General features: G+C 37.3%; 2 protein-coding genes across 9 annotated transcripts; one reads left to right on the top strand and one right to left on the bottom strand.

Annotated features, from left to right (window-relative positions):
* The first annotated feature begins 1666 nt into the window (after positions 1-1666).
* LOC107609937 (putative HVA22-like protein g) lies at positions 1667-4336 on the top strand. Its single transcript, XM_016312000.3, has 7 exons — positions 1667-1876; positions 2387-2431; positions 2526-2624; positions 2708-2764; positions 2862-2925; positions 3028-3237; positions 3471-4336. Exons 2-7 carry the CDS (start codon positions 2400-2402, stop codon positions 3837-3839), a joined length of 831 nt encoding a protein of 276 aa, XP_016167486.1. The 5' UTR covers positions 1667-1876; positions 2387-2399; the 3' UTR covers positions 3840-4336.
* Positions 4337-5062: 726 nt separating this feature from the next.
* On the bottom strand, positions 5063-8722 carry LOC107609935 (transcription factor E2FC-like). Of its 8 annotated transcripts, none has more exons than XM_088493908.1 (13): positions 8506-8722; positions 7515-7689; positions 7340-7390; positions 7152-7237; positions 6964-7052; positions 6825-6879; positions 6689-6741; positions 6556-6606; positions 6420-6468; positions 6270-6335; positions 6126-6196; positions 5767-5962; positions 5063-5670 (listed from the first exon to the last, which is right to left on the bottom strand). In XM_088493908.1, the coding sequence occupies exons 1-13, from the start codon at positions 8575-8577 to the stop codon at positions 5596-5598; spliced, it is 1089 nt and encodes a 362-aa protein (XP_088350034.1). In that variant the 5' UTR covers positions 8578-8722; the 3' UTR covers positions 5063-5595. The 8 variants fall into 8 exon arrangements, with proteins under 8 accessions (XP_088350034.1, XP_016167483.1, XP_016167484.1 ...); XM_016311997.3 differs by lacking the exon at positions 8506-8722 and adding an exon at positions 7987-8245 and having other exon boundaries at positions 7515-7692; XM_016311998.3 differs by lacking the exon at positions 8506-8722 and adding an exon at positions 7987-8245 and having other exon boundaries at positions 6970-7052; positions 7515-7692.
* Between the last annotated feature and the right edge of the window lie 16898 nt (positions 8723-25620).

Below are 25620 nucleotides of genomic sequence, written 5' to 3'. Positions count from 1 at the left end.
TTATTAGTGAGGTGAAAATTTGTCCAAGCTCCAAAAAAGCTAAGAGGTCTGGGAGTGGATGATGTAGTTATTCGGAATACAACTCTCTTGTTTAAGTGATGGTGGCGATTTTCGAAAGAAGATTGTCCATTATAGAAGAAAATTGTGTGCTCCCGTAATGATTTGAATACAAATATAGTACTCTATTGTCAGCCTGCGCCTAAAAGAGGAGGTCCATAGAAGGATATATGGCAGTTACAAATAAAGGAATAACAGGTGAGAGACAATATGATCAGAGAACTATCTTTGGAGGTAGGAGCTGATAGAAAAATTTGATTCTGGGAGGATAATTGGGTACCATGTGGTATATTGAAGATCGTCTTTTCAAGGCTTTTCTCGTTCTCAAACCAAAGCGGATCGGTAATAGAAAATTGTGGGTTCTAGAATGGACTAGAGTGGATATGAAATTTTTAATGGAGAAGATAATTATTCCAATAGGAGTTGAATTTAGTTAACCAACTCCATAGAGTCCTTTACTCAGTCAAATTAACAAATGAGAGATAGGACTAACTAGTGTGAAAATTTGATAAATCAGGTGTTTATCCTACTAACTCCTTTGTGCAAGTTTTGCAGACTGAACTAATACCGGAGAATATTACAAGTTACAGTTTTACTAGTTCTATTTGGAGGAGTTTGGTACCACCATGAGTTAATTATTCACCTAGTTTGTGTTAGTGAACAGGATCAATACTAAGGAGAGATTAAGTAGATTTGGCGTTATTGATCAAAATGATAGTATTTGTGTTCTATGTAAAAAGAATACTGAGAATGATTACTACTTATTTATTAGTTGTGAGTTTACTTGATAGGTATAATGTGCTTGGTTGTTTGCCTATGATAAATCATGGTCTATTCCAGGAACAATTAAGCAATATTTTGATAGTTGAACATGTGTACCTATAAGAAATGAAGAACGTAACAGGTGGTTGATTGGTTTTTTTTATTTTTTTATTTATCATTTGGAGTACTTGACTGGAAAGAAACAACGGAATCTTTAGGAATAAAGAAACAAGTGTTGTAGAAGTAATCAACAAGTCAATTAATTGATACAAAGAGTGGAGTGATATTTGATACTTCTAGTTATTGATGACATTATTGGAAATGAGTAAAAATTAATTTTATTTACCTGTTTAGTATTCTTTGCATTGTTGCTCCATCTTATTGTGTTGAACTTTTTATTTCAAAAAAATTAAAAAGTAATCATAGAATATGATACTTACAAATTAAATTAAATTAATATCTGGCATGATAAAAAATAATATCTTTTCAAAAATAATTATATATAAATAATTTAAAAAGACTATTTTAGAATTTTAAAATTTTTTTAGCAACTGTTTTAAAATTATTCAAAATTATTTTATACTTTATTTTAGATACTGATCTATTTGTATCGAACACATATATATTTAACTACTATATGTATAAATTAACATTTCACATCAACAGTTATCATTAATAATTAACAAAAGAAATTCTATTATTTAACGAAAATAAAAATTAAATATTATTTTATATATTTTAAAAATTAAAAAAACTAAAATATGTGTAATTATAAAAACTTTAGGATTAATTCGGATAATTGCTCTGTAATTTTTTATAGACCCTTATAATAGTAAATGCTTATTTTGAAACGGTTCCAGTTTCCAAATACCTTTTTTCAGTTTTCTCGGCTTCCTTCCCTCTTTGTATTCTCTACTCAACTCAATACTCTTCTCTCTTTCTCTTTCTCTCTTTCAGGGTATAATTTCGGCGCCGGCGATATCAAGCCGTAAAGTCTCATCGTCGATTTCTATTATACTTGCTTCTTCCGCTTATTCTGCCCCCGAAAACTCAATAGGTTTTATCTTCCTCTCTCTCCCTCTCTCTATTTGCTTGATTTTGCCGTTAGCATATAGTATCAGATTAAATTAAACTTAATTGCTGCATTATTTTGGTGTGTGTTGACATTTGAGCTTCAAAGTTTGAAACTGATCTTTGTTTTATTTGGTATAGGTTCGCCCTTTATATTCTAAACTCAATCGTTACTCACTTGTTTAGACAGAACACCCAAAAAAGAATCGCGATTTTCTATCTCATCAATAATATATGAAACCATTGTATTCAATTTATTTGATTTGATTGTGGTTTCAAACTCGCATTGGACTAGTGAGGGAACTGGCTTTCCCGGCGTTTCTTCCGTAGGAAGCTAAGCATAATCAAATCATCAAAATTTTGTAGTGACCCTAATTTTGTTCATAATTTCCTCATATCATGCACGGAATTTGACATTCATGGTTATTCTTCAGTTTCAATCACTTGTAAGCTGTCCTTTTTGGCTTTAACGGTTTGTGTTCCCTTTCCATTTCAGGTATACTAACAAAATGATAGGATCCTTTATTACCCGGTCACTTGTGTATGTCCTAACTTCTAACTCTGTGTATTATATTTTTGGTTTTTGTCATAATCTTTTAATTTTGAGGATAAGATTTCCATTTATGTGCTTGCAGAATGGCTTTTGGCTATGCCTACCCAGCCTATGAATGCTATAAAGCAGTTGAGAAGAATAAACCAGAAATTGAACAACTTCGCTTTTGGTGCCAATATTGGTATAATATTGATTTTTCATTTGACCGAAGCTTACCTGGTGGTGAATACCAATACCAACTTTCTTTTCCCCCTTGTGATGCAGGATTTTGGTCGCTCTTTTGACAGTTTTTGAGAGAATTGGTGATACTTTTATATCATGGTACAACATGCATCCACTGCTTTCAATTGAACAAATAAGGAAGCTGTTTTGCTTTCATATTTTGTTCTTGTCTTTAAAGTGAGTGTTCTTCTTGTAGGGTCCCAATGTACAGTGAAGCTAAGTTGGCGTTTTTCATATACCTGTGGTACCCTAAAACAAAGGTATAACATTATTCACTGTTGTAAATCTGATATTACGTTGTTCTTTGCTTTCAAGTTAGATTGACCTGTAACGCTATACCATATGACTTTTACGTGTGTTAGGGGACAACATATGTATATGATTCCTTCTTTAGACCATATGTTGCAAAACATGAGACAGAAATCGATCGCAACTTGTCAGAACTAAAGACAAGGGCTGCAGATGTAGCAGTTTTGTATTGGCAAAGAGCTGCTAGTTATGGCCAGACTAGAATAGTTGACATTCTGCAGTATGTTGCTGCGCAATCAACGCCAGCACCTCCCCCTGCTCAGGTAGCTGATGTCTATGCATTGCTTTGAATACTGTTTACGGGAATGTGACTTAACTGTAAGGTCACTACTCCATTTGATGTTGGCATATTGATCAATTAGCTTTCTTTGTTAGCAAATATTTGATTGGTCATCAATATGGATTTTGTTTTCATGCTTCTTTGCTGCATAAATTGCCATCTTCAAGGGTTTCCATCTTCTGCTTTATTCTGAAAAACTGTCTCTTCAAATCATAGCAACGACCAGGTGCAAGGGTCCGTCAAACTGCACCAGCTAATCATCAACCAGCTGCTGCAACAGAAATACAGGCTGAGGATCCTCCTTCTCCTACTTCCCGATCATCTTTAAGTCAGCAACAGAAGGAAGTAGCAGAGATGAGTTCTTCACAAGTGCCTAAAGCAGTTTTCTCTGCAGCAGGCATAAGTACCCAGAATCCTACGCCCCAGTCGATCAACCAATCAGCAGCACCTGCAGAGACAGAGCCAATGCAGATTAATGCAGCAAATGAAAGTGAGAATCCTTCTGCAGAAGAGACAGTAATGGAAGAAAGCATTAGGGTTACGCGTGGCAGATTAAGAAAAAATCGATCTACTGCAATGCCTTAAGTCAGTAAAATTTCAATTGTGAGGGTTGGTGGACAAAGATTGGCGTCAACTTCTTGTAAAAAACTCTGTAAAAAGGCATACTTAGATTAAAATTTCATTTCTTGCTTTATTTTTCATTTTATTTTGGCATGAAAGACTTGGTAACTTCATGCCACTTCATATGAACTCAGATTCCCAATCCCAAGGAATATTTGCATCAGCTGCTTTGAATAGTTGACCTTATCCTTAAGAGAGGGAATATGTTAACACTTACATGGAAGGCACATTTGATGAAGGATAATTTGTCCCAGGGCAGTTTGACATTTTTGAATAGATATATTTCACCATAGATAGCTGAATGTGTGGGGTGGAAATACTTAAAAAGTAGATGACGCTCAAAAGAATATCGGGGAAGAACATAGATTCATATTTTAATTGTTTGATTGTACAGATATGATACTTTGATTGCTGATTGACTGATTGACATCGTATGACATGGGCAGTCAATCTTAACCACACAAGGTTGGTTGTTCTCTCTCTCTCTCTCTCTCTCTCTATATATATATATATATATATATTGCACAGATGATATTGGACTGCAAAAATTACACCCAATAGAGTTCAGTTTGTTTGTCCAATATATGCTTAAACGAAAAACATGTGTCAATAGATTTACCATCCAACAATTTTGACATGTTTTGAAATTAACCTTAACATTACTAATGGCACAAATTCGCAACATTGTTGTGCTCAAGCATGACAATTTTAAGATGTTAAAGAGCCTTTATTGCAGCTAGGGTTTTGGTTGAGTGGCAATATATGATGTCTCTTAATATGCTGTATCCAGATTCGAACCTTGGTAATGGCAAAGTGGTAGATAGGACTCTTAAATGTGTCTGTGTGAGTGCGTAGTGTGCGATTGGGAGTTGTCAAATCAAACTGACCAAAAAGATAAAAAAAAGCACATTTATTTACCATTTCTTTTTATTATAAAACGAGAGCCAGTAATAGGAAAACATTTATAGAATACCAGGTTTGCATACCAAGTTATTTTTGTCGTGAATATCAATATTCGAGCGAGTTATCAGTTTCAATAATCATTAACTACCTCGAATATAATACTGCAAATATATAAGAACTCGCTATATGAGTTGAATGATTTGGCACAGCATCTTCGCCGCCTGAATTTGTCTTCTTACTTGACTGGAAACAAAAATATGAAACACACAATACATAACTTGCAGTTGCATAGTAGTAAAATAGATATTTAACGTGAAAAATGTCACATAACTAAGTCTTGCATAGAATTTCACTATTGGATAGAAAGGTCACACAAATCCTGGGCCGCAAAAAATACCTCATCAATAGTGAAATTAATAATTTCCACGAGTTAACTCATTTCTGCTCCATGCCCATAAAAAAACATTTCTACTCAATACATGTAGGATGCAATACTCTACCTACCAATTTGGTCTTGCTTTCATGCACAAAGGGTGTTATTTCCATACATCAACATCATTAGTATAGCTTCTGCAAAAATATCTAATATTCAAAACCGGAGTTGGTTTATACTTTATGGCTAAACTCTGCACATCCATGCAAAAAATCAACCAAACAGCTTATCTCTTCGATCTGCATACTTATACTGCCAAGGCAACAGCTGAGAAAGGGAGTAACAAAAAAGGCCTAACATTTACAGTTTAAATTGCTAGCCATTGCCGTTTGTCATCTCAAAAGTTAGCAGCAACTTGTATTTACATATTGATGATTGCTTCTGTTAGAAGTTATTGTTAACCCACAAATCTGTTAGGGTCACTCCAGCATCTGATTCAAACCAATAGTCATCATCCATCTGCAAATAAATCAATAGATTAATCACTATCGTCTTATTTTATTTTATTTTTCTATTTTTTGGTTTTCAATATTCAAATTAACAAGTTATTCATACTTTAAATTCCATAGGAGTAATTTCTTGGATTCCAAATGCCTCTGAGCCCGGGGATGTTAAAACCTCAGGATTTTTTAGATCAGCCTCGCTTGCTGATAATATCATGTCCCTCATTTTGCAGTGATTACCATTCCATGATGGATCTATTAGCTTAACCTGCTCGATAGTATCACTCTTACACTTAAGACCTTTCTTGCTTCAAGCATTAAAATGAGAAAACATCAGTTAAAGACCGTATAAAAAAAACAAAAATCTAAGAATAAAACCAACAAGGTGCATGGAACACGTAAATAAGCACATAAAGAGAACTTCAATAAGGTGGAAGCAACTTTTGGGAGCAATATTAGAGAACACAATACCTCAATAGATATATATATATTGGTCCAGTTGCACTTCTAACAGTCATTTTGTAATGCCGGAAACCTAACTCCTGCATATTTGTGAATTAGCCATTTATTATTCCAATAAACTTTAATATGATAAAATCTATCAGTAGAACCCACCTGATCAGGATCGGGAACCTCTACAACACTAAATTTTGGAGCCTTGATTGCAATAAGCTCTTGGTTCTGTAATCTGTACAAATGTAAGTACTTGTAATATATAAACTAAAGTTTGATAATTTTTTATATGTATAAGGAAAAGAAATTGACCTGGAAGCATGGAAGGTTAAGAATATCTTCATTTGTCAAGAAAAGGTACCTAATAATCAAGCAAGATCACATCCAGGTAAGAAAAGCAATAACAAAATCGCAACTTAATATAACACAGACGTCAGAAACTATATACCTTTGAGAGTTTTCATTTTCCTCCAGGTTTTTTATTAGCTCTTGCTTTTGCCTGAGAATTAAGAATGATAGATGTTTAAATAACAGAGAGGTTAATCATCAGAATACTTTCAACAATGATATTAGTGGAAAACCTTATACAATCGTCGAGTGCAGATTCTTCAGCGTACAGATTTTCAACTTCAGTCTGCAATTAAACAAATCAATGTCAAAGAGTTCCCCGAGTAATTTGCATACAAGTTAATCAACAAATAAAAATGATCAAACAACCTTAAGTCTTTTGAGTTGATAATCCAGTTCTTGGGCTCCATGTCCATTACATCCCCTGTTCACAAAAAGTTAGGAATAGTCATGTCATATATTCATGATAAGCAACAACAAAGTAGCAAACAAAAGAATAGATGTTTACTTCCACCGTATATGATTCTTTGAAGTCTTCTCTATCAATCCTATTCCTTCGAGAACATTTGTAATATCATAAATTCTTCGTTTTTGAACCTGCCCATAGAAACATATATAAGGGTAGCATGTATAAATATATTTTGCTAGGGAAATTAAATTCATATGAGCAGAGGGAGGAAAAATCATTGTGTAAACCTCCAAGGTCTCAGCACTTTTATTTAAATCCAAGGTACCATAGTCAGCCGCTTCAATCAAGCAGACAAATTTCTTGGTTAACAACCCTGCCATTACAAGAAAGCACCACATTAATGAATAAACCTCTTCAAAATATCATCATTGACATTTAGCATTACAGATAGAAGATTAATTGATTATGGACATACCTAAGGAACTGTCATAACGACAGTTGTTAACTGCAGCCAAATGAGGAGCTTCTGGTATGAAAATTTAACCCCCACATAATTTATTCAAAGAAAGTAAAAATAACAATGTGAAAAAGCTAACAATAAATTAATGCAGAGTTTTAAAAGAAAAAAACAAGATTGAGAAAGTTGTTACCAGTAGCATTAGGTTTGTGAGTGGCATGTTTTGTATATCTGGTGGTTTGATTCTCTGCCCTAATGGGAGGCTGAGTTTGATTGTAGAAAGTAGGAGGTAGTTGACGATGATTACTTGTGTGATTGTGATTATGATTGTTGAAGTTGAAACTACTGATTGCACATGTTTGAGTCAACTGCTATATATACATAGGTAGTTCAAGTGTGAGCAAGTGCACATTCTACAAAATAAATTAATAAATAAATTATAGTTAGTATTTAAAACTTATAAGCAAATTCGGCGAATTATATTATCCATCACCATCACTTCCCTCGTAATAAAGTGTTCAAGCGGAATCCCCTCAAGCGTAAATTGCGGAATTAACATAACATAACATAACATAACATAACAATTAAGCGTGATAATATTGAGTATTAATTAGTTTTCGATTGTAAAAGAAAAAGAAACGGAATATAAACAAGAAAGAACTCACGGGTGGGTTAGGGAGTATGGAATGGGCAAGGGATTGAGAAAGAGAATGAGAATGTGGATGGAATCGATGCTTTAATTGGGATTTTTTATCCTCCCCTGAAGTTGACATCACTGTTCAGTGTTGCGCCTGCTGTTATGTGTTTCTGTGAGAGAGAAAAAAAAGAAAGAAAGAAAGAAAGAAAGAAAGAACGAAGCGGTGACTGAGTGAGAGAGTGACTTCAGTTCGAATGATCACGCCACCCGCCTTTTGTTCTCTCTCTCTGTATATTTGGGCTTCGCCTCCATTCATACTCTTGACTTATTGGACTGCTCTTTCTTTTATTTCCGCCACAACATGCCAAACAAAAGTATGTCATCTTGACAAAAAAAAAATGACCTATTAGAAATTTAGAATATACTTCCTGAGTGGACAGTTAGTCCGCCTTTTCAGGTCAGGAATACAATCAGAACAGAAGCATAATCAATATAATCGAAATCATGTCAACCAGCTTTCAAGGACTCCAAAGAGATGAGGGGTTACCTGGGAGGGTGGAAACGGAAACCTGCGACAGGCACGAAGCTGAAGGGGAAGAGCGGTTTCAACCCACGGCATTGCAACGGCCTACTAACGACACCAGCAACGACATTATCAACATAGGGAGAAGGGACCGCGGAGGGGACGCCGAGTGACTTATTGCTTGGCGGAAGGTTAGGCGGCAGAGGAGCAGCAGCGGCCACAGGACGACTGTGACATCAGGAGCTCCATGGCGGACCCAAGTGCACCACCAGGAGCTTCAGCGAGGCATGTCTTCGGCGCGGAGCGGCTGCGGTAGAACCCAAGTGGAAAAGCTGCGAATTCGGGCTGGTGACGTCACTGAGGAGGACCGATTAAGACCTCAGCTTCATGCATCAAGTCCCCGGGATTCTGTTGGAAGTTCCGATGACAATGGGAGAGCGCTGAGAGATTGACTTCGAGGAAGAAGAGTTGAGGTTCGATTAGGGTCGGGTATTAGGGGGTTGGGTCGTTGGGTGAATTCGGGTTCTGGTTGTTAGGCCGGGTCAGTAGGGGTGTTCGCGGTGCGGTTTGGTTCGGATTTTGAAGGAAAAGCTATTCGATCCGATCGTTTAATTAAGCTGTGGTTTGGTTTGGTTCGTTTTTTTTTTCAAGGTCATCCGAACTAAATCAAACCAATTAAAATCGGTTTGGTTTGGTTCGGTTTGTTCGGTTTTTTCAATCAAATAAAAAAAATTTTACCATACTATTATGCAAAGTCATAACATTGAAATTAACAAACCGAAATACACAATAGCTAACAAAGTCTTGATCTAATGAAATATAACGACAACAGAATTCAAATACGACAATTAAAGAAGTTTAATAGTTCAACAGTCAACACAACTGAAAATAAAAATAAATTGTCATTAAACTGATAGCAAAGTTATGATGTCTTCTCCAACAAAATAGCTAAACTTCATAATGCAAACCAACCTGAAATAAAAAAAACAGTTACATAAACAAAATTGGAGGCAATGCAGTCGGAGATCTGATGCTTGTTGATTCATTCGGAATAGGAACTAGAGGCAATCCAGTGTCGCCCATATTCTCACTTGAACTGACGTCAAACTACATAAACAAATACAATAAATCAAGGACAGAAACCAGTAATAAACAAGGAATAAACAAAACTGAACAAAACCTGATAATCTTCACAAGCAATAAACAAAACCAGCAATAAACAAGCAATAAACAAAACTGAACAAAACCTGATAATCTAAACAAGCAATAAACAAAACCAGCAATAAACAAGCAAGGGGATCAGCAATAAACAACCAATAAACAAGCAATAAACCAGCAATAAACAAGTAATAACCAGCAATAAACAAAACTGAACAAAACCTGAAAATCTAAACAAGTAATAAACAGCCCTAGCAATAAACAACCAATAAACAAGCAATAAACCAGCAATAAACAAAACTGAACAAAACCTGATAATCTAAACAAGCAATAAACAAGCAAGGGGATCAGCAATAAACAACCAATAAACAAGCAATAAACTAGCAATAAACAAGCAATAACCAGCAATAAACAAAACTGAACAAAACCTGAAAATCTAAACCAGCAATAAACAGCCCCAGCAATAAACAACCAATAAACAAGCAATAAACAAAACTGAACAAAACCTGATAATCTAAACAAGCAATAAACAAAACCAGCAATAAACAAGCAAGGGGATCAGCAATAAACAACCAATAAACAACCAATAAACAAGCAATAAACCAGCAATAAACAAGCAATAACCAGTAATAAACAAAACTGAACAAAACCTGAAAATCTAAACAAGCAATAAACAGCCCCAGCAATAAACAAGCAATAAACCAGCAATAAACAAAACTGAACAAAACCTGATAATCTAAACAAGCAATAAACAAAACCAGCAATAAACAACCAAGGGGATCTGCAATAAACAAGCAATAAACTAGCAATAAACCAGCAATAAACAAGCAATAACCAGCAATAAACAAAACTGAACAAAACCTGATAATCTAAACAAGCAATAAACAGCCCCAGCAATAAACAACCAATAAACAAGCAATAAACCAGCAATAAACAAGCAATAACCAGCAATAAACAAAACTGAACAAAACCTGAAAATCTAAACAAGCAATAAACAAAGCAATAACCAGCAACTGATAATCTGAAATAAACAAGCAATAAACTGAACAAAACCCACAAAACCTGATAATCTGAAAATTAAATCAAGGACAGAACTGATAATCAATAACCAACAATGCATCAGTAAAGTTTACCTGAATAGATGGCTCGGGCTCCATATGCACTTGAATCGGTGGCTGGCTGTGTTGATCGTGGGTATCCCTACAGAACCCAGAAACGCTGCTAGGTGGAGGCGGCGAGGTCGGAGGTGGCGAGGTCGGAGGTCCTGTGTCGATCGTCGCCCGTCGGCGCTGTTTGCTGTGCTACCCTGTGGCTTTTGGGTCAGTGGGTGACTGGGTGGTGGCGAGCCAGGCGAGGTGCTGTGTTGAGGGATCTTCGTCTTCGTGGTGCACCGGCGGTGGGGGATCTGCTATGTTCGGCGGTGGGATTTGGAGGAAGCAAGGCTTCGAGTCTCAAGGAGATGGGTGGCTCAGGCTGGCTTTGTGGCTAGGTCTGGGTGAGTGGGTGTGCACTGTGTAGGCCGCAGAGGGCAGATGTGATGGCTCAGGCAGGCTAGCTCTGATATGGGATTTGGGGGTTAGGTTTCCATGGGCGATTTGGGGAGGGACTCGCGCATCAGTAAGCCAGTAAGGTAACGCGTTTGCGGGGGGTGGGGGTCTGGGGGGGTGGGGTAGGTAGTTTTTAATTTTTAGGGTTTTGGGAAGAACCGGTTCGGTTCGGTTTGGTTAGGGTTTTGGTGGCAAGAACTGAAAACTGAACCGAACTGCAAAAAAATAGCAAAACATCATTTTTTCGGTTGTTTCGGTTTTCGATTAATTCGGTTTTCGGTTTTTTCGGTTCGGTTGGTTGGTTTAGTTCGGTCCGGATCGGTTTTGAACACCCCTACGGGTCAGTTCTCTGGCCCAAGGCCAAGTCCAAAAAAAATATATACTTCCTGAGAAGTTCATATATACTTGCTGATTCAAAAATATTTATGCCCTGCAATCACAGGGGAACACCAATGTTAATGTTAATGTAATTTTTTATTGAATTGTTGGAGAAAATTTAAGCATAGTTGTTCAGTTTCTTGCACTCTTAATTCTAAGAATTGGACTATTTTTCTTTGAGTGGTTATTTACTTGGTCCTAAATATCATGCTGCATAGTCAAGCACTCATGCCACACAAAATAGGCCTCAGATTTAGAATTAAAGGATCACATATTATAATTTAAAGAGTTATGCTGCACATACAAGTCGTTTTAATTTATAAGTCTTACAAGTTGGGTCAAGTCTAACAAAAACTACATTCACCCACTGGAACGTGATAACACGTGCGTCACTCAACCGTTTCCAAAGCGCGCTCTCACTCACCATTATGGAAGACACTTCTTCTTCATGTTTCTCCTCCTCCTCTTTCTCTTCCTTCTTCTTCTTCTCTTTTTTTTTTTTTTGCGTTTCTCCTCTTTTTTCTTCGTGTTTCATCTTCATCGTTGTTTTTTTTATTACTGTTGTTGTTGTTGTTGCATTTTCTTCCTCCTCCTCTTTCTATTGATTTTTGCAACATTATATATTTTTTTCTTCTTTATTTGATTTTTTCTCCCAAGAAAAATTATAAGAAAACGAAATAAGAAGATGAGGAAGAAGAAGCAGTAGAAGATGAAGAGGAAGAAGAGGAAGAGTTTTGAATTATGCAGAATTTATCAGAATAAAAATACACCCAAAATTTCTTAAAATACACCCAAATATCTTTGTGTTACACCCAAATTTGCTACAAACACAGAAAAAATGTTGCCTCTAATGTTGTGTTTTTTTCCCTTCTTTTTTTCTTATTTCTTTCTTTCTTTTAGTTAAATGAATGTAAGTTCATCCTCTTCCAAGTAATTTTGTAGCATTATGTGTTTATTCTTCTTCTTTGTTTGATTATTTTATTTTTATTTTTGTTAAGAGGATAAAACAAGAAGAAACTTGAGAAGGTAAAATAAAAAGGAAAAGATGAATAAGAAAAAAAGAAGAAGAAGATGGTGACGATGATAAAAAAAAGAAGAAACGGTAGAAGATGAGAAGGAGGAAGAGGAAGAGTTTTGAATTATGCAGAACTTATCAGAATAAAAATACACCCAAAAATTCTTAAAATACACCCAAATATCTTCGTGTTACACCTAAATATCTTTGTGCTACACCCAAATTTGCTGCAGAAAAATGTTTCCTATAATGCTATATTTTTTCTTCTAAATTGAACCACACCTTAGCCACTTGATTGGATTCAAAACAATAATCAATTTCATTCTGGTTTAATTGACAATCTGAACCTGAATTATTTATTATCTTCAACAACAAGATAACTAATAATAAAGGAGAAAGAGAAAAAGAAAAGAGGAGAAGAAATTTCAATGAAAAAAGAAGGAGGAAGAGGAGGAGGAGAAAGAGGTGGTGTTGATGACGATGATAACAAGAGAGAAAAATTACGAAGAAGAAGAAGAAGAGGCACGGAGAAAAATGTGAAAGCGTGTGAATATAAATGACTTGTATGAAAAAACGCTTGTATGTGGAGAATAACTCTAATTTAAAATATTATAGTATTGTATTTTTGGTATAGATAAGGAGTAATCTACAAACCAACAAAATATACTCTATACGACTATAATATTACAAACATAACTATAATTAGAAGTGATAAAACTGAATTAGAATTTACATCAAAACTATAGTGAAAATATAGTTTCTTTGTTACTCTGCATATTTCTCATCATTAATTGGAAATAATTTTACTATATTCACCAATGAGTTAGACTAGAATGGCATGTAGTTATGGTTCTAAAGACAAAAGAATGTAGAATTGATTGCTAATACACATACGACGCGTGCGCGTCGTGGAGGCTTGCGCGTCGATTCCCTTTTCTCTCTTTTTTTTTAATGCAGAATGCAGGTGATGATGCATGATGTATGAGTTGACACAGATAAAGATGAGATAAACTAAAACCAAGAATGAAAAAGGAAGATCATACCATGGTGGGTTGTCTCCCACCTAATACTTTTAGTTAAAGTCCTTAAGTTGGACACTTGGTGAGCTCCTTGTCAGGGCGGCTTATGCTTGAACTCTTCCAGGAATCCCCACCAATGTTTGCAATTCCAATAGCTTCCGGGATCCCAAACTAGGCGCATAAAGCCTTCAAGTAATTTAAAGCAAGTGACAAGACCCCAAAAGTGTTGATTGTGGGAATGAATTTCGGGGTCCCAAACCTTGCTTTTACACCAGTCTTCTTGTTGATCATCATTTTTCCACTTGGGTGGTGAGCAATTGGAATTCTCACTGTGATATCCAAACAACTTCCGAGACCCATTTAATCGAGCTCTACACCAACCTTTGCATTTCATCTTGGAGCATACAACCATATTGAACCTTACATGACAACTCCAACCACTAACCATCTTCCTCTTACTCTTAACACCACAAAGAGCTCTAAGCTGACCATCTGTCTCAAGTAAAGTATATTCAAGTGGGCTAATTAAGCTTAGAGATGAAAGATTTACCCACTTGGATGAAGGAATGGATGGTGATGGCTTTGGGGGAGAGGTCTCCAACAATTTTGGCAAGCTGATTTCCAGCTCCATGCCCTTGAGCTCTTCCATGACAACTTCCACCTCTTTGCGAGCTTCTTCAACTTCAACCTCTCCCTCTTGGTAGCTATCTTCCAATTCAATCTCTTCTTCATTGCTTACCAAGGTCATGGAGGTTGTGCTTCTTCTTCTTTAATCTCCATGTCCAATCTAGTAGGAAAGGATTCGATTGTAGGTAAGAATTCATCAATGATTGAATCCATCTCATGATCAACCACTTCCAAGTCTTTAACCATGATATGCCTTGGAGGTTGTACACCCTCCTCAGCATCCAATTCAAGCATCTTGGTAGGAGACTCTATGACTTGGCTTTCCCATGGAGGTTCCGCATCTCCCAAGTCTTCAACCACTTCCTCTTCTTCTATAATTACTGCTTCTTCCAGTTATTCTAGTACAAAATCGTACTCCTACTTGATGACTTCCACTTCATGACAACTCTCTTTAGCTACTCCTTTATCTTCAAGGGTCTCTCCTACCTCCACCTTTTGGGCCTCCTCTTGCTTCTCTGGAAATAAGGCTGCGTGTAACCGATCCATTGCGTCCCTAAGACGATCCCTTCTCTCTTGTTCTATATCAATGGCATAATTGGGATCGTGTTGCTCTTGGATTGATGGATGTGGGTGCTCTTCCATGGAGGGTGGTGATGGGATAGAGAGATCATTTTGTGGTTGAAAAGGAAGTGCACTAGAGCTTGAGGGTTGACTGTTGGGAGTATTCAATGATCCAATCCGTGAGGTGAGAGCTTGTAAAGAAGAGGTAAGACCGTTTAAGGTAGAGTTAAGTGTGGTTTGAAGTTTTATTTGCCCTTGATTAATAGAATTAAGGGTGTTATTATCCAGTGGAGGTTGGGGTGGATAGGAGGGTTCATTTGTTGGGAGAAAGGGCTCATAATACGGAGGTAGTTCTTCTTGATAAGGATATGGAAATGGTGTATATTGAGGTGGTGGTTCTTGGGAGTAATTGTATTAGAATGGGGGTGGTTCTAAGTGTGGCTCATAAGGCTCTCGGTGTGGTGGGTAAGGATTAGGGTCATATGGGATGTTTGGCGAAAAAGGGGCTTGTGAGTAGGGTTGAGGGCTATGTTGAGGAGGGGGGTAGACATATGGTGGTGGTTATTGATAATCAAAAGGGTGCTCACTATAGTCATTATCTTGGTATGCCTCTTGGAAGGGCTCTTGGTCATAGTATGTTGGTGGAGGTTGTTGCCAAGAGGGTTGATCAAATCCTCGTGGCTCCTCCCATCTTTGATTCTCCCATCCTTGATGCATATTCTCATTGTAACCTCCTCTTCTTGCAGCATAATTGTAACCAAACTCATAGCCAAAGGGGTGAGAGTTCATAGTAGTAAGAGAAAATAAAAACAAAAACTAATAAAAATAAGCAACTAAGTCCTAAACTAATAAAAACTAACAAACAAGAAAATATTTACAATAACTAATAATAAGGCACACGTTTGCAATTCCCCGGCAACGGCGCCATTTTGACGAACGAACTTTTGACGATTTAGAATTTCATAAATAAAATCTCGTTGAAAGTATAGTGATAAACCACTATTTTATGGTTTATCTTGTGCTCAATTGAGTGGATTTTATCAATCTTTCATACACTTGTTCATACAAAATGCATGTTTTACATTCTCCTTCCTGATTTTGTGCTATGATTGAAAACATTCTTCTTTAGCCTTATATTTGCTAATATTAATCCTTCTTATTACCATTCGATACCTTGATATGTGTGTTAAGTGATTACAGGGATTACAGGGCAGGAATGGCTCAGAGGATGGAAAGAAAGCATGCAAAAGTGGAAGGAATACAAGAAGTTGAAGAAATTGCTAAGCTGTCTAGCCTGACCTCTTCAAACTCAAACGGTCATAACTTGAGCTACAGAGGTCCAAATGAGATGGTTTCAGCTGCGTTGGAAAACTAACGTTTGGGGCTTCGCAACGATATATAATTTGCTATAGCTGCTCTGAAGCCAGGCGACGCAAACGCGTGGATCACGCAGACGCGTGACCTGGCAGAAACGCAATCCATGCAAACGCGTGGACGACGCTTCCGCGTCACTTTCCCGCGACCTGTACGTACCAGAATATGTTGGGGGCAATTTTTGGGCTGTTTCTGACCCAGTTTTTGGCCCAAAAAGCACATATTAGAGGCTATAAAGTGGGGGAATCCATTCATTCATGAGGAAGTCTTCGATTATTCACTTTTCATAATTTAGATGTAGTTTTTAGAGAGAGAGGTTCTCTCATTTCTCTTAGGATTTAGGATTAGGATTCCTCTTAAAGGATTTAGGATTATTTCTTCTCAATTTCCAGATTCAATGTTCTTTTTATTTATTTTATCAATTTAGCTTATGAACTCTTTATGTTTAGATTGATTTTCTTTTATTAATGCAATTGAGGTATTTCAGATCTATGATTCTTATTTAGCTTTTTATATTCTTGGCTTAAATTGATTAAATGGAGACTCTTGAGTTATCAAACTCATCGTGATTGATAATTGTTATTTTTGCTAATTGAATTGAATTCCAATAACTCTAGTCCTTTCTTAGGAGTTGGCTAGGACTTGAGGATCAAACTAATTAGTCCACTTGACTTTCCTTTGCTTTAGTAAAGGTTAACTGAGTGGGATTAAAACTCAATTTTTATCACCATTGATAAGGATAACTAGGATAGGATCTCTAATTCTCATACCTTGCCAAGAGATTTTATTATTATTATTAATTTATTTTCCTTGTCATTTAAATTATTTGTTCCCTATTTCGAAAACCCCCAAAATTCTACCTTTTTGCATAACCAATAATAAATCATACCTCCCTGCAATTCTTTGAGAAGACGACCTGAGGTTTAAATACTTCGGCTATCAATTTATTAAGGGGTTTGTTTCTTGTGACAACCAAACTTTTGTACGAAAGGATTTTCTATTGGTTTAGAAACTATACTTACAACGCGATTATTTTTATTCTTTACCGATAGAAAATCCGATCGTCATATAGCTTCTAGACCGACAAGGAATCCTTTCATACAAAAGTTTTGGTTGTCACAAGTAACAAACCCCTGATAAAATTGATAATCAAAGTATTTAAACCTCGGGTCATCTCTCAAGGAATTGCAGGGAAGTGTGCTTATAATTGGTTATGGAAAAATGTATTTTTGGGGTTTTTGGATTAAGAAACAAGAATTGTAAATTGGAAAAGGAATAAACTAATAACTAGAAAAGCTCTTGGCAAGGAATGAGAACTGGAAGTTCTATCCTAGTTATCCTTATCAATTGTGATGAGAATTGTTCATTGCTCCCACTTGGTCAACCTCTAACTATGAATGTATGTCAAGTGGATAAATCAATATGAATCCTCAAGTCCTAGTCAACTCCTAAGGAAAGACTAGAATTATTGGAATTCAAGTCAATTAGCAACCTTCAATTATCAATCAACAAAAGAGTGTGATAACTCAAGAGTCTCTAATTACTCAACCAAAGCCAAGAACATAAAATCCTACTCTAACATGAAATAAAGGAAGAAGCAAGAAATATGAAATACCTCAAATTATATAAAAGGAAAATCAATCTAACATAAGAATTCATGAACTAAAGTAATCAACAAGAGGAATAAATAAGAGTATAAGAAAACTAAATTAAAGGAACGTTGAACCTGGAACTGGAAAGAAGAAATCCTAAATCCTAAAATCTAGAGAGAGGAGAGAGCCTCTCTCCCTAGAAACTACATTTCAAACCTAAAATTATGTAAATGAGAAGTGAATGAATGAATGAATCCCTGAATCTGCTACACTCCCAGCCTCTAATATGTGTTTTTTGGGCCAAAAACTGGGTCAAAAGCAGGCCAAAAATCGCTGGGGGTGATTTCTGATATATACAGCACGTGGCGCATGTCACGCGTATGCGTAGGTCATGCGTACGCATCGCTTATTAGTGCACGGAATTGTGATCACACTTTTCACAACTCCGGTACAACTAACCAGCAAGTGCACTGGGTCGTCCAAGTAATAACTTACGTGAGTAAGGGTCGATCCTACGGAGATTGCCGGCTTGAAGCAAGCTATGGTCATCTTGTAAATCTCAGTTAGGCAGATTCAAATGGTTATGAGTTTTGATAATTAAAAGATAAATAAAACGTAAATTAAAGTAAAGATACTTAACTTATGTAATTCATTGGTGGGAATTTCAGATAAGCGCTTGGAGATGCTTTGTTGCTTCTGAACCTCTGCTTTCCTATTGTCTTCATCCAATCATGCGTGCTCCTTTCTATGGCAAGTTGTATGTTGATGGATCACCGTTGTCAATGGCTACCATCCATTCTCTTAGTGAAAATGGTCCGGCTACGGGTTACCGAAGGGCTAATCATCTGTCGGTTCTCACTTGTGTCAGAATAGGATACATTTATCCTTTTGCACACTGTCACTGCGCCCAACATTCGTGAGTTTGAAGCTCGTCACAGTCATCCTATCCCAGATCCTACTTGGAATACCACAGACAAGGTTTACACTTTTTGGATCTCAAGAATGCTGCCAATTGATTCCAGCTTATACCACGAAGGTTCTAATCTCACGTATTTGAATGCTCTGTTGTCAGGAGAGACAATTCAGATCCGTGGATCAGAGGCCGAAGAGAATATACTCTGGTTGTCATCCAATGACTACATTGAATATCATGTAGACCACTTGTGGTTGTCAGGCACGTGGATATTGGCTAAGCGAGTAACAAAGATAGTGGGTGATTGTCACGGGTCACCCCTTCACTCTGACTTAACTGAATTAAGTACAAGAGTATATCATGGAGAAGAAGTAAGCATGAATTGAAAGAAAAATAATAGTACTTGCATTAATTCATGAGGAACAGCAGAGCTCCTCACCTTAATCTATGAGGTGTAGAAACTCCACCGTTGGAAAATATATAAGAAAAGAAGGTCTAGGCATGGCCAAATGGCCAGCCTCCCAAATGGCATAAGCTCACTAAAAACTGAAAGAAAGATCTAAAAGCTCCGAATACAATAGTAAAAAGTGCTATTTATACTAAACTAGTAACTTAGGTTTACAGAAATTGAGTAACTAAGTGCAGATAGTGCAGAAATCCACTTCTGGGGCCCACTTAGTGAGTGTTTGGGCTGAGCTTTGAAACTTTCACATGCATAGGCCATTCTTGGAGTTAAACGCCAGCTTGGGTGCCAGTTTGGGTGTTTAACTCCAGCTTTGGTGCCAGTTCTGGCGTTTTACGCCAGAAAAGGGTCTCTGGTGGGCGTTTGAACGCCAGTTTGGGCCATCAAATATCGAGCAAAGTATGGACTATTATATATTGATGGAAAGCCCAAGATGTCTACTTTCCAACGCAATTGAGAGCGTGCCAATTGGGCTTCTGCAGCTCCAGAAAATTCACTTCGAGTGAAGGGAGGCTAGAATCCAACAGCATCTGCAGTCCTTTCTCAGCCTCTGAATCAAATTTTTGCTCAGGTCCCTCAATTTCAGCCAAAAAATACTTGAAATTACAGAAAAATATACAAACTCATAGTAAAGTCCATAAATGTGAATTTTTCATAAAAAATAATAAAAATATAATAAAAAGTAACTAAAATATACTAAAAACTATGTAAAAACAATGCCAAAAAGCGTATAAATTATCCGCTCATCACTTATCTTCTGCGCTAGGCACGCGTGTGCGTCGTCCATGCATGCGCGTCACTGCCAACTTCTCAAAACTTCATTTTTCATGTTCCTTACACTTTTGTATGTTTCTTTTCCATCCTCTAAGCCATTCCTGCCCTATAAAGCCTGGAAACACTTAACACACAGATCACGGCATCGAATGGTAATAAAAAATAATTAAAATTAACAGTTTAAAGGCTTAGGAAACATGTTTTCAACCATATCATAGAATTAGGAAGGAATTGTAAAATCATGCAAATTATATGAATAAGTGAGCAAAGACTTGATAAGAACCACTCAAATGAGAACAAGATAAATCATAAAATAGTGGTTTATCATAGACACCCAAGAAATGGAAGTAATTGTGCAAGAGCTTAATGGGATAACTCCACCCCAAGGACAAATTGAGTGGGTAACAATTTCTTCAATGAGCTTCATAGGCCCACATCAATTTGCTTTATTGGAAACGGATCACCAACTTAAGGTGCTTCTTGGAGTGTTAAATGGTGAAAGATGGGATGTTGGTTGGAAATGGAGTTCAAAGTATAAGTGGTGCAAGGTTCAATGTGGAGGGTCACAACACTCAAGTGGGTGCTTCAAGGGTGCTTGGGAAGGTTGTTTATCCAATGGCACAAGTGAAGGTCAACAAGAGGATGATAGAGGAACCAAGTGTGGGATCCGGGCATACATGTCTACAACCAATAATTTTGGATCCCAAATTCTTTCTTGAGGTTGCTTAGGAGCTTGATATACTTTATGTGGGATTCTGGAGGATTTTTGAAGAGCAAGCATGGTTGGCAACTCAAGGATGGATGGAAGCATAAGCCACCATGACACAAGCTTCACTCAAAAGTCCAACTTGAGGACTTAAAACCAAAGTGCTAGGTGGGAGACACCCCACCATGGCAATATCCTTCTAGCTTCCTCTCTTTTACCTTTTATTTCATGAATAATTGGCTATATTACTTGGTTGGTTAGATTTATTTTGATGGTTGTTGATGGGTGGAAAATTAGATTTCCACACAAAACTCACCGGTAAGTGTACCGGGTCGCATCAAGTAGTAAAACTCACTTAGAGTGAGGTCGATCCCACAGAGATTGATGGATCAAGTAACTTTAGTGGGTGATTAGTCTAGTCAAGCTAACATTGATGATTTGAGTAAAAATTGAAGCAACAGAATGTAAATAGCAGTGAATTTAAAGTTGCAAAAAGTAAAGTGGACAGAAGCTTAAATTGGCAGAAGCTTAAAGAGCAAGAAAAGTAAATTGATGGAATCTTAAATGAAAAGAAATTTAAATTGCATCAAATGTAAAGGGGGCTGGGTGCTGAAAAATTAATTGAAAACAGTAGATCAAAGCTTAGAGCAATTGCAGAGTAATTAAATTGTGCAGGAAATGTAAATCAAGCTCAGTGTGAATGGAAAAGTGAAATTGCAGAAGAACAGAATTGCAGATTTGCAGGAAAAGTAATTTTGGATCTCAACAATTTCAAATGTAAAGTTGCAGAAAGTGAATTTACAGGAAAGAAAAGTGTAGCAGAGAGTTGCAGAAATTGAAAATTTGCATAAGCCAAATTGAATTCAATTATAACAGAAATGTATAATTGCAGAAAAGGAAAAGGAAGCTAAGCTCTCCACCAGAGCCTTTTACCCTACTCCTAATGCTCTCTAGCAGAGCCAGCCTTCTTTTGAAAATGAAACAGATGCCTTTATATAGGCTTCACAAAAATAAAAATGAAATTGAAATTGAAATTGAAAACAAATTACAATTAAATAAAATTCCAAATCTAGCTTGTTCTTGTGCCTTTGAGTCATGATGTGGGCTTTGCTTGCTTTGGATTTGAAGAGAGATGGGTCCAGTTGGCCTTGGTTCAATTGGTTTGGAGGCATGGGTCAAGGTTGCTTGGTTCAAGTTAGTTTGGTGTGTGGGAACCTTCCAGGGGAGCACTCCGTTTGATTAGTGAACTTAGCATTCACTCTTGGCCTTGTCATGTGCTAAGCATCCTTGCCCATAGTGTTCACTAAGTGAACGTTTCGCTCACTCTTTGAGCGCTATTCCTTGGGTTCCTTGCTCCCAAGTTTGGAAATCATGATAAAGTGAAAAGAGTGAACGTAGCACTATGCTTTTTGGGCCTTTGGTTGAGCGCTACGTGGTTCCCCTCTTCGAGCCTTGGTGTGAGCACTTTCTTGGTTGGTTTTGGGCCTTAAAGATGCCTATCACTTGTGCTTCAATTTCATGCCAAATATGGATTTCTATATATCGTTGGAAAGCTCTGAATGTCAGATTTCCAACACAACTGGAAGCACATCAATTGGATATCTGTAGCTCAAGTTATGGTCCATTGAAGAAGGCATGGTTGTGCTGTTTAGAGGCAGCTGGCGCTCAAAGTGTGGCGCTCATTAAGAGAGCGTAGCGCTCATAGAAAGAGCATTGCGTTTACTAATAAAACGTAGCTCTATGAGCGCCGTTTGGAGGCCAAACTTAGTGCCAGCTTCTGAGGCCCATCCTTGAGGTTCACTGATAAACCACTATTTTATGGTTTATCTTGTGCTCAATTGAGTGGTTTTCATCAACTTTTTACCCACTAATTCATACTATTTGCATGGTTTTACATTTGCCTTCCTAATTATGTGCTTTGATTGAAAACATGTTTCTTTGGACTTATATTTGCTAATATTAATCCTCTCTTATTACCATTAGATGCCTTGATATGTGTGTTAAGTGTTTTCAGAGATTATAGGGCAGGAATGGCTCAGAGGATGGAAAGGAAGCATGCAAAAGTGGAAGGAATACAATAAGTTGGAGAAATTGCTAAGCTGTCCAGCCTGACCTCTTCGCACTCAAACGGCTATAACTTTAGCTACAGAGGTCCAAATGACGCGGTTCTAAGTGCGTTGGAAAGCTAACGTCCGCGGCTTCGATTTGATATATAATTTGCCATAGTTGCCCTGATGCCAGGCGACGCGAACGCGTGGGTCACGCGGACGCGTGACCTGGCCAACACCCAATCCGCGCGGCCGCATGGACGACGCGGCCGCATCACTTTTCCGCGACCTGAACGTAACAGAAATCACAGGGGGCAATTTTTGGGCTGTTTCTGACCCAGTTTGTGGCCCAGAAAACACAGATTAGAGGCTATAAAGTGGGGGAATGCATCCATACATAGGAAGCTTTCAAATTCACAATTTTAGGAGTAGATGTAGTTTTTAGAGAGAGAGGTTCTCTCCTCTCTCTTAGGATTAGGAATTAGGACTTCTCTTAGTTTTAGGAGTGACTCTCAATCCCAGGTTCAATGTTCTTTTATTTCTTTTCTCAATTTTGTTTTTGACTCTCTATGTTTAGATTGATTTTCTATTTAATATATTTTGAGGTATTTCATACTTATGATTGCTTTCTTTTATTTACATGATTATTACTTCCCATCTGAAGGCATTCTTATTCCAGTAGATTTACTTTTCCCCTTTTGGTTATGGTTAAAATATCAGTAACTCAGGAGTTATCCAATTCAACAGCATAATTATTAATTGTTATCTTGCCAATTGAGTTGAACTTCAATAATCCCAATCTTTTCTTAGGAAATAAATAGGATTCGAAGATCAAACTAATTAGTCCCTTGACTTTCCTTTACTTTAGTAAAGGTTAACTAAGTGGAATTAAGATTCGACTTTCATTGTTATTGATAAGGATAACTAGACTGGACTTCCAATTTCTCATACCTTGCCAAAAGTTGCTTTACAGTATTTATTTATTTTTAATTGCCATTTAAATTATTTGTCATATAACATATTCCCACCTTACTTCCAAAACCCCAATTTACAAACTCATAACCAATAATAAGAACATACCTCCCTGCAATTCCTTGAGAAGACGACCCGAGGTTTAAATACTCGGTTATCAATTTTATAGGGGTTTGTTACTTGTGACAACCAAAACGTTTGTACGAAGGGATTTCTGTCGGTTTAGAGACTATATCTACAACACAACTGTTTTTATGAAATTCTTTACTGGCAAAAATCCTAATGTCAAAATGGCACCGTTGCCGGGGAATTGCAAACGTGTGCCTTATTATTGGTTATTGTAAATATTTAATAAAAATATTTCTTTTGCTTGTTTATTTATTTTTGTTTTTAATTTTTATTAATTACTATGAATTCTCACCCCTTTGGTTTCAAGTTTGGTTCCAATGTTTTTGTAAGGAATGGAAACTATAATGAAAATAGGCATCAAGGTTGGAACAATCAAAGATGGGAGGAGCCACAAGGATTTGATCAACCCTCATGGCAACAACCACCTCCAATGGACTATCAACAACCACCACCATATGCCTATGAACCCTTTCCTCAACATAACTTTGGACCACCACACTCACAAGCCCCTTTCCGCCATTCACCTCCATATAACCCCAACCCTCAACCACCATACCAACCACCTTATGAGCCATATGAACCATATATAGAACCACCCCAATTCCAACCCAATTACTCACAAGAACCACCACTTCAATATTCACCATCTCCATATCCATCAATCCAAGAGCACTATGATCCTATTTATGAAAGTCGAGTGCATCAAGAGACAAAGGATCGTCTCAAGGAAACAGTGGATCGATGTCAGGCAACCATTCATCAATTGGGGCAAGCAATAATGAGTCAATTAGCTTCCCGACGTTCAGACACTCAAGGAACCCCCATGGCTTCATGTGGACAATCTAATGAAGAACGTAGTATGAAGGAGATACTAGAAACTCCAGTGAACAGTACGGAGCATGACTTTGTACTGGAACAAGTAGAGGAAGCCGGGATTATTGAAGAAGAAGAATTGGTTGAAGACTTAGGAGATGCTGAACCTCCATGGAAAAGTCAAAACATAGAGCCTCCTTCCAAGATGGTTGCAATTGATGTTGAGGAGGGTGTACAACCTCCAAGGCATATCACAGTTGAAGACTTGGAAGAGGTTGATCAAGTGATGGAGATTCAAGAAGAAGAAGCACAACCTCCCATGCCCTTGGAAAGCAATGAAGAGGAGATTGAATTGGAAGAGAGCTGCCAAGAGGAAGAGGTTGAAATTGAAGAAGCTTGCAAAGAGGTGGTAGTTATCAGAAAAGAGCACAAGGGAGTGGAGCTTGCAATTCCATTAAAGATGCCTCCCCCTAAGTTGCCATCATCCTTCAAAAAATTCAAGTGGGTAAAATTCATATCCCTTAGCTTTCTAACCCCACTTGAATATAGGCTACTAGAGACGGATGGTCAACTTAGAGCTCTTTATGATATTAAGAGTAAGAGGAAGATGGCCAGTGGTAAGAATTGTCCTGCAAGGTTCATCATGGTTGGAAGCTTTAAGTTCAAACGCAAAGGTTGGTATAAAGCTCAACTGAATGGGTCTAGGAAGCTGTTTAGTTGCTGCAGTGAGAATTCAGATCACCTTTCACCCGGCTGGAAAAATGCAGATCGAGACAAAAACGGGTGTAAAAGTAAAGTTTGGGATCCTGGAATCTGTTCTGGCATTTGTCACCCCAGGAGCCTAAGAATCTGTTTGAAGCTTCTTAAGGGCTTTACATGCTTAGTTTGGGACCCCGGAGGCTACTGGAAATACAAACATTGGTGGGGATTCCTGGATCAGTACAAGCACAAGCCACCATAGCAGGAATCTCATCAAATGTCCAACTTAAGGACTATAACTAAAAGTGCTAGGTGGGAGACAACCCGCCATGGTATGATCGTTCTTTTTCA

Source organism: Arachis ipaensis, chromosome B7 (assembly GCF_059453495.1).
Source record: "Arachis ipaensis isolate K30076 ecotype BB chromosome B7, ASM5945349v1, whole genome shotgun sequence".
Classification (NCBI taxonomy): domain Eukaryota; kingdom Viridiplantae; phylum Streptophyta; class Magnoliopsida; order Fabales; family Fabaceae; genus Arachis; species Arachis ipaensis.
Note: the sequence above shows the minus strand (reverse complement) of the source record. Positions and strands in the feature narration are given on the sequence as shown.

What these genes read in the sequence shown, in the direction of transcription:
- LOC107609937 (XM_016312000.3), top strand. Translation starts at nt 2,400, where the DNA reads ATGATAGGATCCTTTATTACCCGGTCACTTGT. An exon ending in CGCTTTTGGTGCCAATATTG is followed by an intron (nt 2,625 to 2,707) that starts GTATAATATTGA and finishes CTTGTGATGCAG; the next exon opens with GATTTTGGTCGCTCTTTTGA. An exon ending in TGTGGTACCCTAAAACAAAG is followed by an intron (nt 2,926 to 3,027) that starts GTATAACATTAT and finishes TACGTGTGTTAG; the next exon opens with GGGACAACATATGTATATGA.
- LOC107609935 (XM_016311997.3), bottom strand. Translation starts at nt 8,094, where the DNA reads ATGTCAACTTCAGGGGAGGATAAAAAATCCCAATTAAAGCATCGATTC. An exon ending in AGGTTCCCGATCCTGATCAG is followed by an intron (nt 6,197 to 6,269) that starts GTGGGTTCTACT and finishes ACAAATATGCAG; the next exon opens with GAGTTAGGTTTCCGGCATTA. An exon ending in TTACTCCTATGGAATTTAAA is followed by an intron (nt 5,671 to 5,766) that starts GTATGAATAACT and finishes ATTTATTTGCAG; the next exon opens with ATGGATGATGACTATTGGTT.